Source organism: Puma concolor, chromosome D1 (genome assembly GCF_028749965.1).
Source record: "Puma concolor isolate L17-30 chromosome D1, mPumCon1.1.hap2, whole genome shotgun sequence".
Classification (NCBI taxonomy): domain Eukaryota; kingdom Metazoa; phylum Chordata; class Mammalia; order Carnivora; family Felidae; genus Puma; species Puma concolor.
Genome location: NC_141676.1, coordinates 15,520,841 through 15,532,864, shown reverse-complemented (window position 1 = coordinate 15,532,864; position 12,024 = coordinate 15,520,841). Strand labels below are relative to the sequence as shown.

The 12,024-nt window shown below is 40.5% G+C and overlaps 1 protein-coding gene across 1 annotated transcript; it reads left to right on the top strand.

Annotated features, from left to right (window-relative positions):
* Nucleotides 1-254: 254 nt before the first annotated feature.
* Nucleotides 255-1,187, top strand: OR4X1 (olfactory receptor family 4 subfamily X member 1). The gene has a single exon (XM_025928063.2). It carries the CDS (start codon nucleotides 258-260, stop codon nucleotides 1,185-1,187), a length of 930 nt encoding a protein of 309 aa, XP_025783848.2. The 5' UTR covers nucleotides 255-257.
* The last annotated feature ends 10,837 nt before the right edge of the window (nucleotides 1,188-12,024 follow it).

Sequence of the window (12,024 nt, the reverse complement as noted above, 5' to 3'; positions counted from 1 at the left end):
TTGTTGTGAGGATTCACTAACTAACGTATGTGCCTGCTTTAGAGAAAAACACTTCCAGGCAGTGTTATTACAAAGTCCTCTTTGGGGGCCGGTAGCAAACATTTGATGATGTTTTGTCCACTTGTCTTAAGGAGAACATGTTTTGGAGAAGCCCAAAGAGGAGAATGACAATTGTCCTCAAGGCCTGAGGAGGATGTTTCTAATCGTTGAAGGAGAGTTCTTTGATTTCTTGACTCCAGTCTGCTAGGCTTTAAAACATGGCAACTACGAACAATGTGACTGAACTCATTCTCTTGGGGTTTTCCCCCAATCAGGATGTGCAGAAGACCATTTCTGTGATGTTTCTCCTCATGTACACGGCCATTGTGCTGGGTAACGGCCTCATTGTGGTGACAATCATGGGCAACAAAGGGCTCACCTCCCCCATGTATTTCTTCCTCGGCTACTTGTCCTTTGTGGAGATCTGTTACTGCTCTGTCACAGCCCCCAAGCTCATCCTTGACTCTTTTATTGAAAGGAAAATCATTTCCCTCAAAGGCTGCATCACACAGATCTTTTTCCTCCATTTCTTTGGTGGCACTGAGATCTTTCTCCTGACAGTGATGGCCTATGACCGCTATGTGGCCATCTGCAAGCCCCTGCACTACACTGTCATCATGAACTGGCGTGCTTGTGGCCTCCTGGTGGGGGCAGCATGGGGTGGGGGCTTGCTGCATTCTGTCGGGCAAACATTCCTTATTTCCCAGCTGCCCTTCTGTGGCCCCAAGGTCCTTGACCACTACTTCTGTGATGTCCACCCTGTGCTGAAGCTGGCCTGCTCAGACACCTTCCTCATTGGTGTGCTAATCATCGCCAATGGTGGCTCCATTTCAGTGATCAGCTTCACGGTACTGCTTGCTTCCTACGTGGTCATCCTGCACGCCCTGAGCACCCAGACCTCAGAAGGTCGGCGCAAAGCTCTGTCCACCTGTGCCTCTCATGTTGCAGTTGTGGGCCTGTTCTTCATACCCTGTTCCTTTGTCTACATGAGGCCCTGTGTCACCCTCCCTGCAGACAAGATAGTCGCTGTGTTTTACACAGTGGTCACACTTCTCTTAAATCCCATCACTTACTCCTTCAGGAATGCTGAAGTGAAAAACGCCATGAGGAGATTGATAGGGAGGAAAGTGATCTGGGAAGAGAAATAGATGACTTAGTTAGGGAAAATAAAGAGGAGCAAGGGATGGGAAGTCGGGGCAGATCTCACTTTGCCTCTACCTTTAATTGATGGGCTAACCTTGGGCCTATCACCTTTTTCTTTAAATTTCAATTTCCTCATCCTTATGGGATTGGACAGGATTGAAGGAGGCTCTAGAATGAGGTCTAGCAGGGGTCTTCTAATGCTGCACTTCCACATTTCACAGTGACCTTGAGGCAGCTTGGCTAGTTTTTAGAGAATGAACCCTTCCAGAAAACCGGGGTGTTTCTGGGAATAATGAGGGTGTTGATGGAAGAGGAGGAAGGCTTCCTTGGGGATTAGTGGCCATGTGGCTTTTGTGTTGGAGGAGTCTGAACCTTTGGATTTGGGGAGGAGGAAGGTAGGCAGAGAAATAGAAGTCACTCAAGTGCTTAGAAATTCTGTTAACTCAATAAACTAAAATTTGCCCAGTGGGCTCAGGTCAGGCCAGCTGACCTAGAAGGGTCTAGTCCACGGAGCAGAAGGCATTTTCACTCTTGCCAGCAGACTCATATGAACTCACATTAGCATTAGACTCATGTTTTCAAAGAATCAAGTGGAACCACAGGAGATTTTAAGTGACTTGAAAGCCCTAGACAGTGATACCTAATTGTAGGCACAAGCTTTATTTTTCACATATCAGTAACATTTTAGTGTCTAACATTCTTTTCTGTTTATACCTGTCTATCCTTTTTTTTCTTGTTTTCCCCCTTATACCTTGGCTGTATGGGCTATTCATTTTCTCTGTCTTAAGCCTCTTGACTTCTTGCACTTCTCGGCCATTCCCACCAAGCACCCTGATAACCTGCTCTCCTGTACCGCCATATTACCTTGTCATTCTCCACCCATGAGCCCCCACTCCTTCCCAGGCTCCATTCTGGGGCTGCCTGTGGATTAATGGTTTAAATGCCCTTGAGTCTTCACTGTTTGTCCTATGATATTTTAATCCTCTTGTTTTTGAGTCAAACCATATGCCCGCAAACTGTAACCCCAACAGTGACCCTCATTCACAGTAGATGATTCTCCCCCACCTGAGTGCTTTCAGATTATCCACTTGGAAGTAATTCTCTTATTTTATCTTATTTTCCCTCAAAAATTTTCAGTGACTCCTCATTGTCTTCTGAGTCAACCATGAACTCCTTCTTGACACGCAGCACCTTCAAGGCATGGCCCTCTCTTAATGTTCTTTACTTATTTTCAGTGACACTTTGGTAGAGTTCACTGATTCCTGAACACTCATTGCCTTGTGCCTTCCACCTAAAATAGTTTTCATTTCTCTACCTGTTAACATCCCACCTACCTTCCAATACCCATCTAAAATGCTGCTTCCTTTAGGAAGCTTCCATGATGATCCTATTCAGATATGGCCTTTGCCTTTTTTTTTTTTTTTTGAGTCTCCACAGCACTCAGCTAGACAGAGTCCTTTAAAGCCTTTACTACTTGTATTTCAGTGCTTAATCCCCCTCACCTGACTGTCACTCTCTTGAGACTATGGCCTGAATTGTACTTATCTTTGGATCTTTTGTAAGTGACATGTAGCAAAACTCAACAAACATTTGGTCAATTAAATTTCTGTAAGTCATTAGTGCTTCAAATGTAAAAATGGTTGTTATATTTCTCTTTCCAATTATTGAAGTGAGATAGCAATGTTATATCACCGAAGACAAATAATGACTCTTGATATCATTTCTGAGAATAATATTTATAAATAAACAAGGAACACGTACGTATGTGTATATTTTACTATTAACCAAGAGATGTCATATATTTTATCTCATTTAATCTTAAAACACTCTGGTGAGGTGTGTATGACTCTCCTGTATTACAGATGGAGAGACTGAATCTTGGGGAGATCAATATTTTGATCAAGGCCACACAGCCTGAGTTCAAACCCTGGTCTGCCTAATTTCTGAGCCTTTGCTCTCTGTGTGCATTCCTCTGCCTCTCTTTAAAGACCACCAGAACAAAACTACATTCCAAGTCTCTGAATTCCAAATCTGAGGGCTTAAAACCTCCTTATTGTCAAGTATTTCCCCCTGGAATCCCTTCAGAGTAAATAAAAAGTGTTTTTAAAAACTATGCAGCATGAATTGCCTTGTGAGTGTTCACAGGTATTTCTGGGTCCACAGAAAACCAGTGCCTGAGATGCCAGATCTGGAAGCAGGAAGATATGATGCTTCAGTCAGTTAACACTCCTCTTCTCTCTCATCAGGCCAAACTTAGGCATTGAGCTGCAAGAGTTACCTAATGCGTAGGGTCCAAACTCAATATGTTGGCCAAAGAGAGATTTTTTTTTTTCTAGTGACATAATGCTAAAAATGGCATCATTCTTGAGAACACCATACAGATTGGAGAATGAGAAATAGGAATAAAAAAAACTATAGGAATTGAGAACTCACAAATAAGTTTCCTAAAATTAAATCTCAGGAGAATGCTGCCCCATAGGTGACACAATGTTCACCTTGCAGTAGAAGAAACTGGAGGTCAAAGAGGGCTTTGGAAGACCAAAGCGCTTGATGTTTTGTCTACGTGAGTTGCCAACTATATTTCAGAGTCCAGAATTCTTCAGAGGTGAGTTCGGGATTTTCCTGTGCTGCTGTCTTGAACTGCCTCTCTGATTTTTAAATATTAAAACAACCTTGTTTTCCTAAGATAAACAAACCCCACTTGGTCATGATCTGTTATCCTTGCATACATTCCTGCATTTGATTTAAATATGCTTTACTGAGGATTTTTTGCCTCTATGTTCACGAGTGATGTTTGTGATTTTCTTTTTTTAATTTTTTTTTTGGCCTGGTTTTGGTGGTAGAGTTATGCTGGTCTCATAAATAACTTGGGAAGTTTTCTAATTTTGAAAACATTTCTGTAGATTTGTGTAAATTTCACAAATTTGTGAAAAAATTTGTGTAAATTTGTAAACATTTGTGTAAAACATTGTGTAAATTTGTGAAAACATTGTGTAAATTTTAAGTCATTTTAAGTGACTTAAAACACTTTTTAAAAAAGTGTTTGATGAAACTAATGAATTCATCTTGGCTTGGAACTTTTTTGGTGTGTGTAATGTATGTAAAGTGTGAATTCAATTTATTTAACAGATAGAGGGCTATTCAGATTTTCTGTTGATTTTGGGTCAGTTATTTATATATATATAATATATATATTATATATAAATATATAAATTTATATATATAATATATATATTAATTAATATATATAAATTATATATATATAATTTATATATATATAAACTATATATATATATTAGGAATTTATACATTTAACCTAAGTTATAGAATTTGATGACTTTAGATCAACAAATGACATTGCTTTAAAACTTACGGTTATTCATAATATTCTATTACCATTTATTTTCAGCAAAATCTGTGTGCTAACCATTTTCTTCCCCAAATTAAAATTTTTTACTTTCTCGGTTTTTTGTTTGTTTTTTTATTTTTTGTCTTTTTTTTTTTTTAATTCTGCAGCCTATTTAGGGATTCATTAATTTTCTTGATATGTTCAAAGAATCATTGTCTGGCTCTTATCAAAAATTCTTCTGTTTTTGTTTTCTATGTGGTTAATATCTGTTATATTTCTTCTTTCCTTCCACTTTGTATCTAAATTTGCTCATTTCTTTTCTCTCTCAAGGTATAGACTTATTCACAGATTTTATACCTTTCTTCATTAGAAAAGTTTTTTTAATGTTTATTTATTTTTGAGAGAGCGACAGAGAGACAGAGTGTGAGTGGGGAGGGACAGAGAGGGAGACACAGAATCTGAAGGAGGCTCCAGGCTCTGAGCTGTTAGCACAGAGTCTGATGTGGAGCTTGAACTCACGAGCTGTGAGATCATGACCTGAGCCGAAGTTGGACGCTTAACTGACTGAGCCACCCAGGTGGTTTTTTTCATTTTTAATATTAAGAATTTAAAACTGTTAAGTTTCTTTAAGCAATGTGTACCATAAAATTTCTCATGTATTTTCATTAATATTCAGTTAAAATGCATTCTAATTTTTAAAAGTGATTTTGTCTTTGACTAGTGGATTATTTAAAGTACATAGTTTATTTTCCAAATAGTTCTTTTTTCCTTGATATCTTGTTGTTACTTATTTCTAATTTAATTCCATTGTGAATGATATCATTCTTTTTACATTTATTGAAGCTTGTTTCATGGCCCGACATAAGGTCTATCTTGGTAAATGTACCATGTATGCTTCAAAGAGTATGTATTCGGTTTTAGGGTGTCCTGCTCTACAAATATCAGTAAGATTAAGGTGGTTCATATGTTGTTCAGATCTATGTTTTTACTGATTTTTATTTATTTAATTTTTAATTATTATTTATTTTATTCTCAAGTTAATTAACTTCCAGTATAGCCTTGGCTTCAGGAGTAGAATCCCGTGATTGATCTGTTACACATGACACCCAGTGCTTACTTTTGTGTGTGTGTGTGTGTGTGTGTGTGTGTGTGTGTGTTTTAGAGAGAGACAGAATGATAGAAAGATCACAAGTGGGGAAGAGAGAGAAAGAGGGAGAGAGAGAGAGAGAGAGAGAAAATCTCATGCTCAACACGGGGCTTGATCCCACAACACTGGGATCATGACTTGAGTGTCCAAATCAAGAGTTGGACACTCAACTGACTGAGCCACCCAGGCGCCCCTGTTTTTACTGATTTTTAAAATTGAATCCTACTCCCACTTGCTGGGAGGTGGTGGCAGTGGTATTACATCTCCAATTATTGTGGAATTGTATACTTACTTCTTTAAGTCTGAGAAAGAAAACATTGCAGATGAGAAAATGGCACACCAGCGATGTTAAGCCACTTGTTAATGGTTATATATCCTCCAGGTGGCAAAGGCAGTCTTTAAACAAGGCAACTTGACTCCTTGGTTCATGCTTTTGAGCACCCCTATTACACTGCCCCTTGTCTGTGTTACCCTCCTCACTGGGTAGAAATACTTTTCAAAATGCTATGTTAACATAAGGCAAGAGTCAAAGGGCTAATTTAGGTCAAACTTGTCCCTGTTATTTAAAAAACAATAGAAAACATAGATCAGTTCATATTTAATACCGGCTATTTATATTTATATATAGATATGTAATATATATTATATTCAATACTTCTCTAAATAGATGGCATAAACCATGTCCTCTATATGGTAACTACTTAATAACTACTGTTGAATGAATGAATTCAGGATCATTCACCATAAAAATCCAAAGTCAGGATGAAAACAGTGGCTCCCTTCGCTTCTAAAGTTTGTCTGAACCACTGAGTTAATGTGACAAAGGGGATGGCTGTCTCTATGGCCCACTCCTCTAATTGGGATGCAGTGCCCCTGGGGTCTCATTAGCAAGCCTCAGGGTTCTCTTTCTAACCATGAATGTGCTATGGCTTCCAAAGGAGAGGTGCTAAAGCAAAGCCAATGGCTTTGGCTGGGGTGATTCCCTATGAGCTTCCCTTAACCTTCTGTGCTTAAAAGGTTACTGCAGCCTTTCACTTACTCTAGCCAGACTTCTTGGCATCTACTGTTCCACCGAGGAGAGTGGAGCTCACTAAGGTCAGTTATCATGGAGTCTTGGTCATTAGGTGACTCAATGGCTGCAATAAACCTGAACTGATCAAGGATCCTTACAGAAAACAGATATCCTCACTGGCTTTGCTCTCACTGTTTTGTCCTCAATGTCCAGACGACAGTCCTGCTGCACAGTATCTGAGTATTTCTCAGACTCTGCCTTCAAATGCACCAAGTATGAGTTGATATATCTATCTATCTATCTATCTATCTATCAATCATCTATCTATCTATCTATCTATCATTTCAGATTCTCGTGGCATCCTTAGATTCCTTCTCCTTTAGCCATTTTCTTGTTTACCCTTTAGCTGAGCTGCTGAGGACTGTCTTCTTTGGGTGATCAGATGCCCCCATTTCCTTAGTCAGGAGTGTTGTATAGTGACTAAGAAGGTACCTTTGAAGCCAGGCACCTTGGGTTGCATTGCTGGCTCTCCCTTACTAGTGTGGGAACATGGCCAAGTCACTCATTCACTCTAATCCCCATTTTCCTCATTTGAAAAAATAGGGACAATCATGGTAGTTTCTCAGAACGATGCTGGGTTGTGATGTGAGTGATGCCTTTAAAGTGCTCTGGGGGCGCCTGGGTGGCTCAGTCAGTTAAGCATCCAACTTCGGCTCAGGTCATGATCTCACGGCTCGTGAGTGCTGCAGCTCAGAGCCTGGAGCCTACTTGGGATTCTGTGTCTCTCTGTCTGCCTCTCCCCCCCCGTCAAAAATAAACATTAAAATTATAAAGTGCTCTGTTTGATATATACAACCCTGTCTGATAAATGCAAGCACATGTTATACCACTATGGTTACTATTCCCTCTGCTTGTGGGCAGTTCAAGCTCAGAGAATGCCTCCACACAAATCTTATTCTGTAGAGGCTTGCCCTCTACCAGACCATGGTGGGGGGTACTTCTCGCAGCATAGGAGGTGGAGGGGTCAGAATTCACAGAGCTGGCTGGCTTCCCCAGTCTTTCAAATGGGCTCTCCCGGTATGTGGTCCCCAAAGCCACTTCACTTTTTGGAAATTAGAGCAATTCCAGAGTGTATTTCACTGAGGTGCAGTCTTGGCACCCTTTTCCCAAAGCCCAGGCCCACCTGACAAGGTGTTCTTCCCTGTAAATGAATCCTCTGATACCTGAAGCTTGAAGGACTCTTAAAAGACTTATTTACATTTTAATATTTTAAAATAGAAATGTTTCTTGATTGCATTGCAAATTTCCTTTCTCTTTCAAGACACGTGTCTGGAAATGCATGTGGGATCATATTCAGGGCAAGGCATGGCAGACGTGTGACGCGGACCTCTATCCCCCACCAGTCCCCAGGCGAGACAGGAGAGGAATTATTAATGATGGAAAGCTACTTACTCGCTTTCTAGTTGTTTTTTTTTTTTTAACTCCTCAAATACTTACTATTATTATCTTGAAATGAATTTTTTTTGGTGTATTTCCACTTTTCCAGTATAGAATCACAGCACTTAATTCAGCTGTTTTAGGTCCAGATGGGGAAATTGAGCACCAAGCAGAGGGAGGGTGTTGTTTGGTGAGACAGAGCTGGGACTGAAGCTGAGATCTGTCTTTTGGCTTCTAGACCAGTGCTTTTTTTATGGTGTCATGCTACCTCCTTTGGGCAAAGTTAAGTCCAATGTGAATCTCTGAAGTTTTTCAGTAGTAGGAGGCTAGGGAAAGAAGGAGGGTGTAGCACACAAGCATTGCGGGGGGGGGGGGGGGGGGGCTGGAGGAGAGCACTGCAGGAGGGAGAGCTCTCTGGCAAGAAGATCTGAGATGTCTCCCAGACTGCGTTGTGATTCCTGTGGGTGCTTGTTGCTGGTCTTGCAACTTAAACACTGATTTTTTGAGCTTCCTTTTTCTCAGCTCTAAAATGAACATATTAATAGCTTTCTTAAAGGGTTGTGCTGAGCATGAACTAGGAGAATGTATGAAGCTCATGGACTGAGCCTGGCCCACAGCAGCTCCTCAGTGGTGATGGCGACATGATGCAGGAGAGGGGAGCCCTTTTCACTCTCTGTCGGCCTCATTCACGTCCTCACCTACTATGAGGTCCAAGTGTGTGTTGATGGTGTAAGGATGGCATAAAGGATTCAGTAGGAGAGAGGAGGAAACGAGGACAGAAAGGAGTCCTTGGAGGAGGGGCTGAGGTGTTTGAAGATGTTCAGGTTGGAGAAGAGTAGTTGGGGTCGGGAGTTAATGACAGTTTTATGAGTGTGTTTTCTAATTTCTAAAGGAGCAAGTGACATTGTCTTCATGTTGCATGAGATTCTATCTGGACCCTAAATTTTAAGGAAAATTGTCTAGAGATTTACAGAAAAAGGTCATTTAATATAGTACAAATAGGGAATTAACACAAAAGCTTATAAATAGAGAAATGGTTAAATAAATTATGGTGGTTTTTTATAATGCACCATTAAAAAACATCTTTTTGTTTGTTTGTTTATTTTTGAGAGAGAGAGAGAGTGTGTGTGAGCTAGGGAAGGGCACAGAGAAAGGGAGACACAGAATCCAAAGCAGGGTCCAGGCTCTGAGCTGTCAGCACAGAGCCTGATTTGGGGCTTGAACTCGCAAACCATGAGATCATGACCATAGCCGAAGTTGGACACTTAACCGACTGAGCCACCCAGGTGACCCTAAAAAACATCTTCTGAAGAATATCATCCTGGGGAGATGCTTTTTTTAAATATGAAATTTATTGTTAAATTGGTTTCCGTACAACACCCAGTGCTCATCCCAACAGGTGCCCTCCTTAATGCCCATCACCCACCCTCCCCTCCCTACCACCCCCCATCAACCCATAGTTTATTCTCAGTTTTTAAGAGTCTCTTATGTCATTTGCAAATGTCTCTTTCCCATTCCGTTGGTTGCCTTTTAGTTTTGTTGATTGTTTCCTTTGCAGTGCAGAAGCTTTTTATCTTCATGAGGTCCCAATAGTTCATTTTTGCTTTTAATTCCCTTGCCTTTGGGGATGTGTCAAGTAAGAAATGCTGCAGCTGAGGTCAGAGAGGTTTTTTCCTGCTTTCTCCTCTAGGGTTTTGATGATTTCCTGTCTCACATTCAGGTCCTTTATCCATTTTGAGTTTATTTTTGTGAATGGTATAAGAAAGTGGTCTAGTTTCATCCTTCTGCATGTTGCTGTCCAGTTCTCCCAGCACCATTTGTTCCATTGGATATTCTTTCCTGCTTTGTCAAAGACCCATTCTTTTGTGGGTCTAATTCTGGGGTTTCTATTCTATTCCATTTGTCTATGTGTCTGTTTTTGTGCCAGTACCATGCTGTCTTGATGATTACAGCTTTGTAGTAGAGGCTAAAGTTCTGGGATTGTGATGCTTCCTGCTTTGGTCTTCTTCTTCAAAATTACTTTGGTTATTCGGGGTCTTTTGTGGTTCCATACAAATTTTAGGATTGCTTGTTCTAGCTTCGAGAAGAATGCTGGTGCAATTTTGATTGGGATTGCATTGATTGTGTAGATAGCTTTGGGTAGTATTGACATTTTAACAATACTTATTCTTCCAATCCATGAGCATGGAATGTTTTTCCATTTCTTTATATCTTCTTCAATTTCCTTCATAAGCCTTCTATAGTTTTCAGCATACAGATCTTTTCCATCCTTGTTTAGGTTTATTCCTAGGTATTTTATGCTTCTTGGTGCAATTGTGAATGGGATCAGTTTCTTTATTTGTCTTTCTGTTGCTTCATTATTAGTGTATAAGGATGCAACTGATTTCTTTACGTTGATTTTGTATCCTGCAACTTTGCTGAATTCATGTATCAGTTCTAGCAGACTTTTGGTGGAGTCTTTAGGGTTTTCCATGTATAATATCATGTCATCTGCAAAAAGTGAAAGCTTGACTTCATCTTTGCCAATTTTGATGCCTTTGATTTCCTTTTGTTGTCTGATTGCTGATGCTAGCACTTCCAACACTATGTTAAACAACAGTGGTGAGAGTGGACATCCCTGTCATGTTCCTGATCTCAGGGGGAAAGCTCTCAGTTTTTCCCCATTGAGGACGATATTAGCTGTGGGCTTTTCATAAATGGCTAGTATCCAAAATCTATAAAGAGCTTACCAAAGTCCACACCCGAAAAACAAATAATCCAGTGAAGAAATGGGCAGAAAACATGAATAGACACTTCTCTAAAGAAGACATCCAGATGGCCAACAGGCACATGAAAAGATGCTCAACTCACTCCTCATCATGGAAATATGAATCAAAACCACACTCAGATACCACCTCACGCCAGAGTGGCTAAAATGAACAAATCAGGAGACTATAGATGCTGGCGAGGATGTGGCGAAACGGGAACCCTCTTGCACTGTTGGGAATGCAAACTGGTGCAGCTGCTCTGGAAAACAGTGTGGAGTTTCCTCAGAAAATTAAAAATAGACCTACCCTATGACCCAGCAGTAGCACTGCTAGGAATCTACCCAAGGGATACAGGAGTGCTGATGCATAGGGGCACTTGTACCCCAATGCTTATAGCAGCACTTTCAACAATAGCCAAATTATGGAAAGAGCCTAAATGTCCATCAACTGATGAATGAATAAAGAAATTGTGGTTTATATACACAATGGAATACTACGTGGCAATGAGAAAGAATGAAATATGGCCTTTGGTAGCAACGTGGATGGAACTGGAGAGTGTTATGCTAAGTGAAATAAGTCATACAGAGAAAGACAGATACCATATGTTTCCACTCTTATGTGGATCCTGAGAAACTTACCAGAAGACCATGGGGGAGGGGATGGAAAAAAAAAGAAAGGTTAGAGAGGGAGGGAGCCAAAACATAAGAGACTCTTAAAAACTGAGAACAAACTGAGGGTTGATGGCAGGTGGGAGGGAGGAGAGGGTGGGTGATGGGTATTGAGGAGGGCACCTGTTGGGATGAGCACTTGGTGTTGTACGGAAACCAATCTGACAATAAATTTCATATTAAAAAAAAAGAGTCTCTTATGGTTTTGCTCTCTCCCTCTCTAACTTTTTAAATGAAGTGTTAAGGGAAAAAAAGCTGAAAGCTGAATATAAAATTATGTATAGATTTCATTCAAATTTATAATGAATCTTTACATAATTGAGAGACATCTGGGTGGCTCAGTCAGTTAAGTGACTGACATCGGCTCAGGTCATGATCTCATAGTTTGTGAGTTCAAGCCCCATGATGGGTTCTGTGCAGACAGCTCACAGCCTGGAGCCTGCTTCAGATTCTGTGTCTCCCTCTCTCTCTTTCTCTCCCCC

Bases quoted from the DNA above. Each gene is read 5' to 3' on its own strand.
- OR4X1 (XM_025928063.2), top strand. From the start codon at position 258: ATGGCAACTACGAACAATGTGACTGAACTCATTCTCTTGGGGTTTTCC.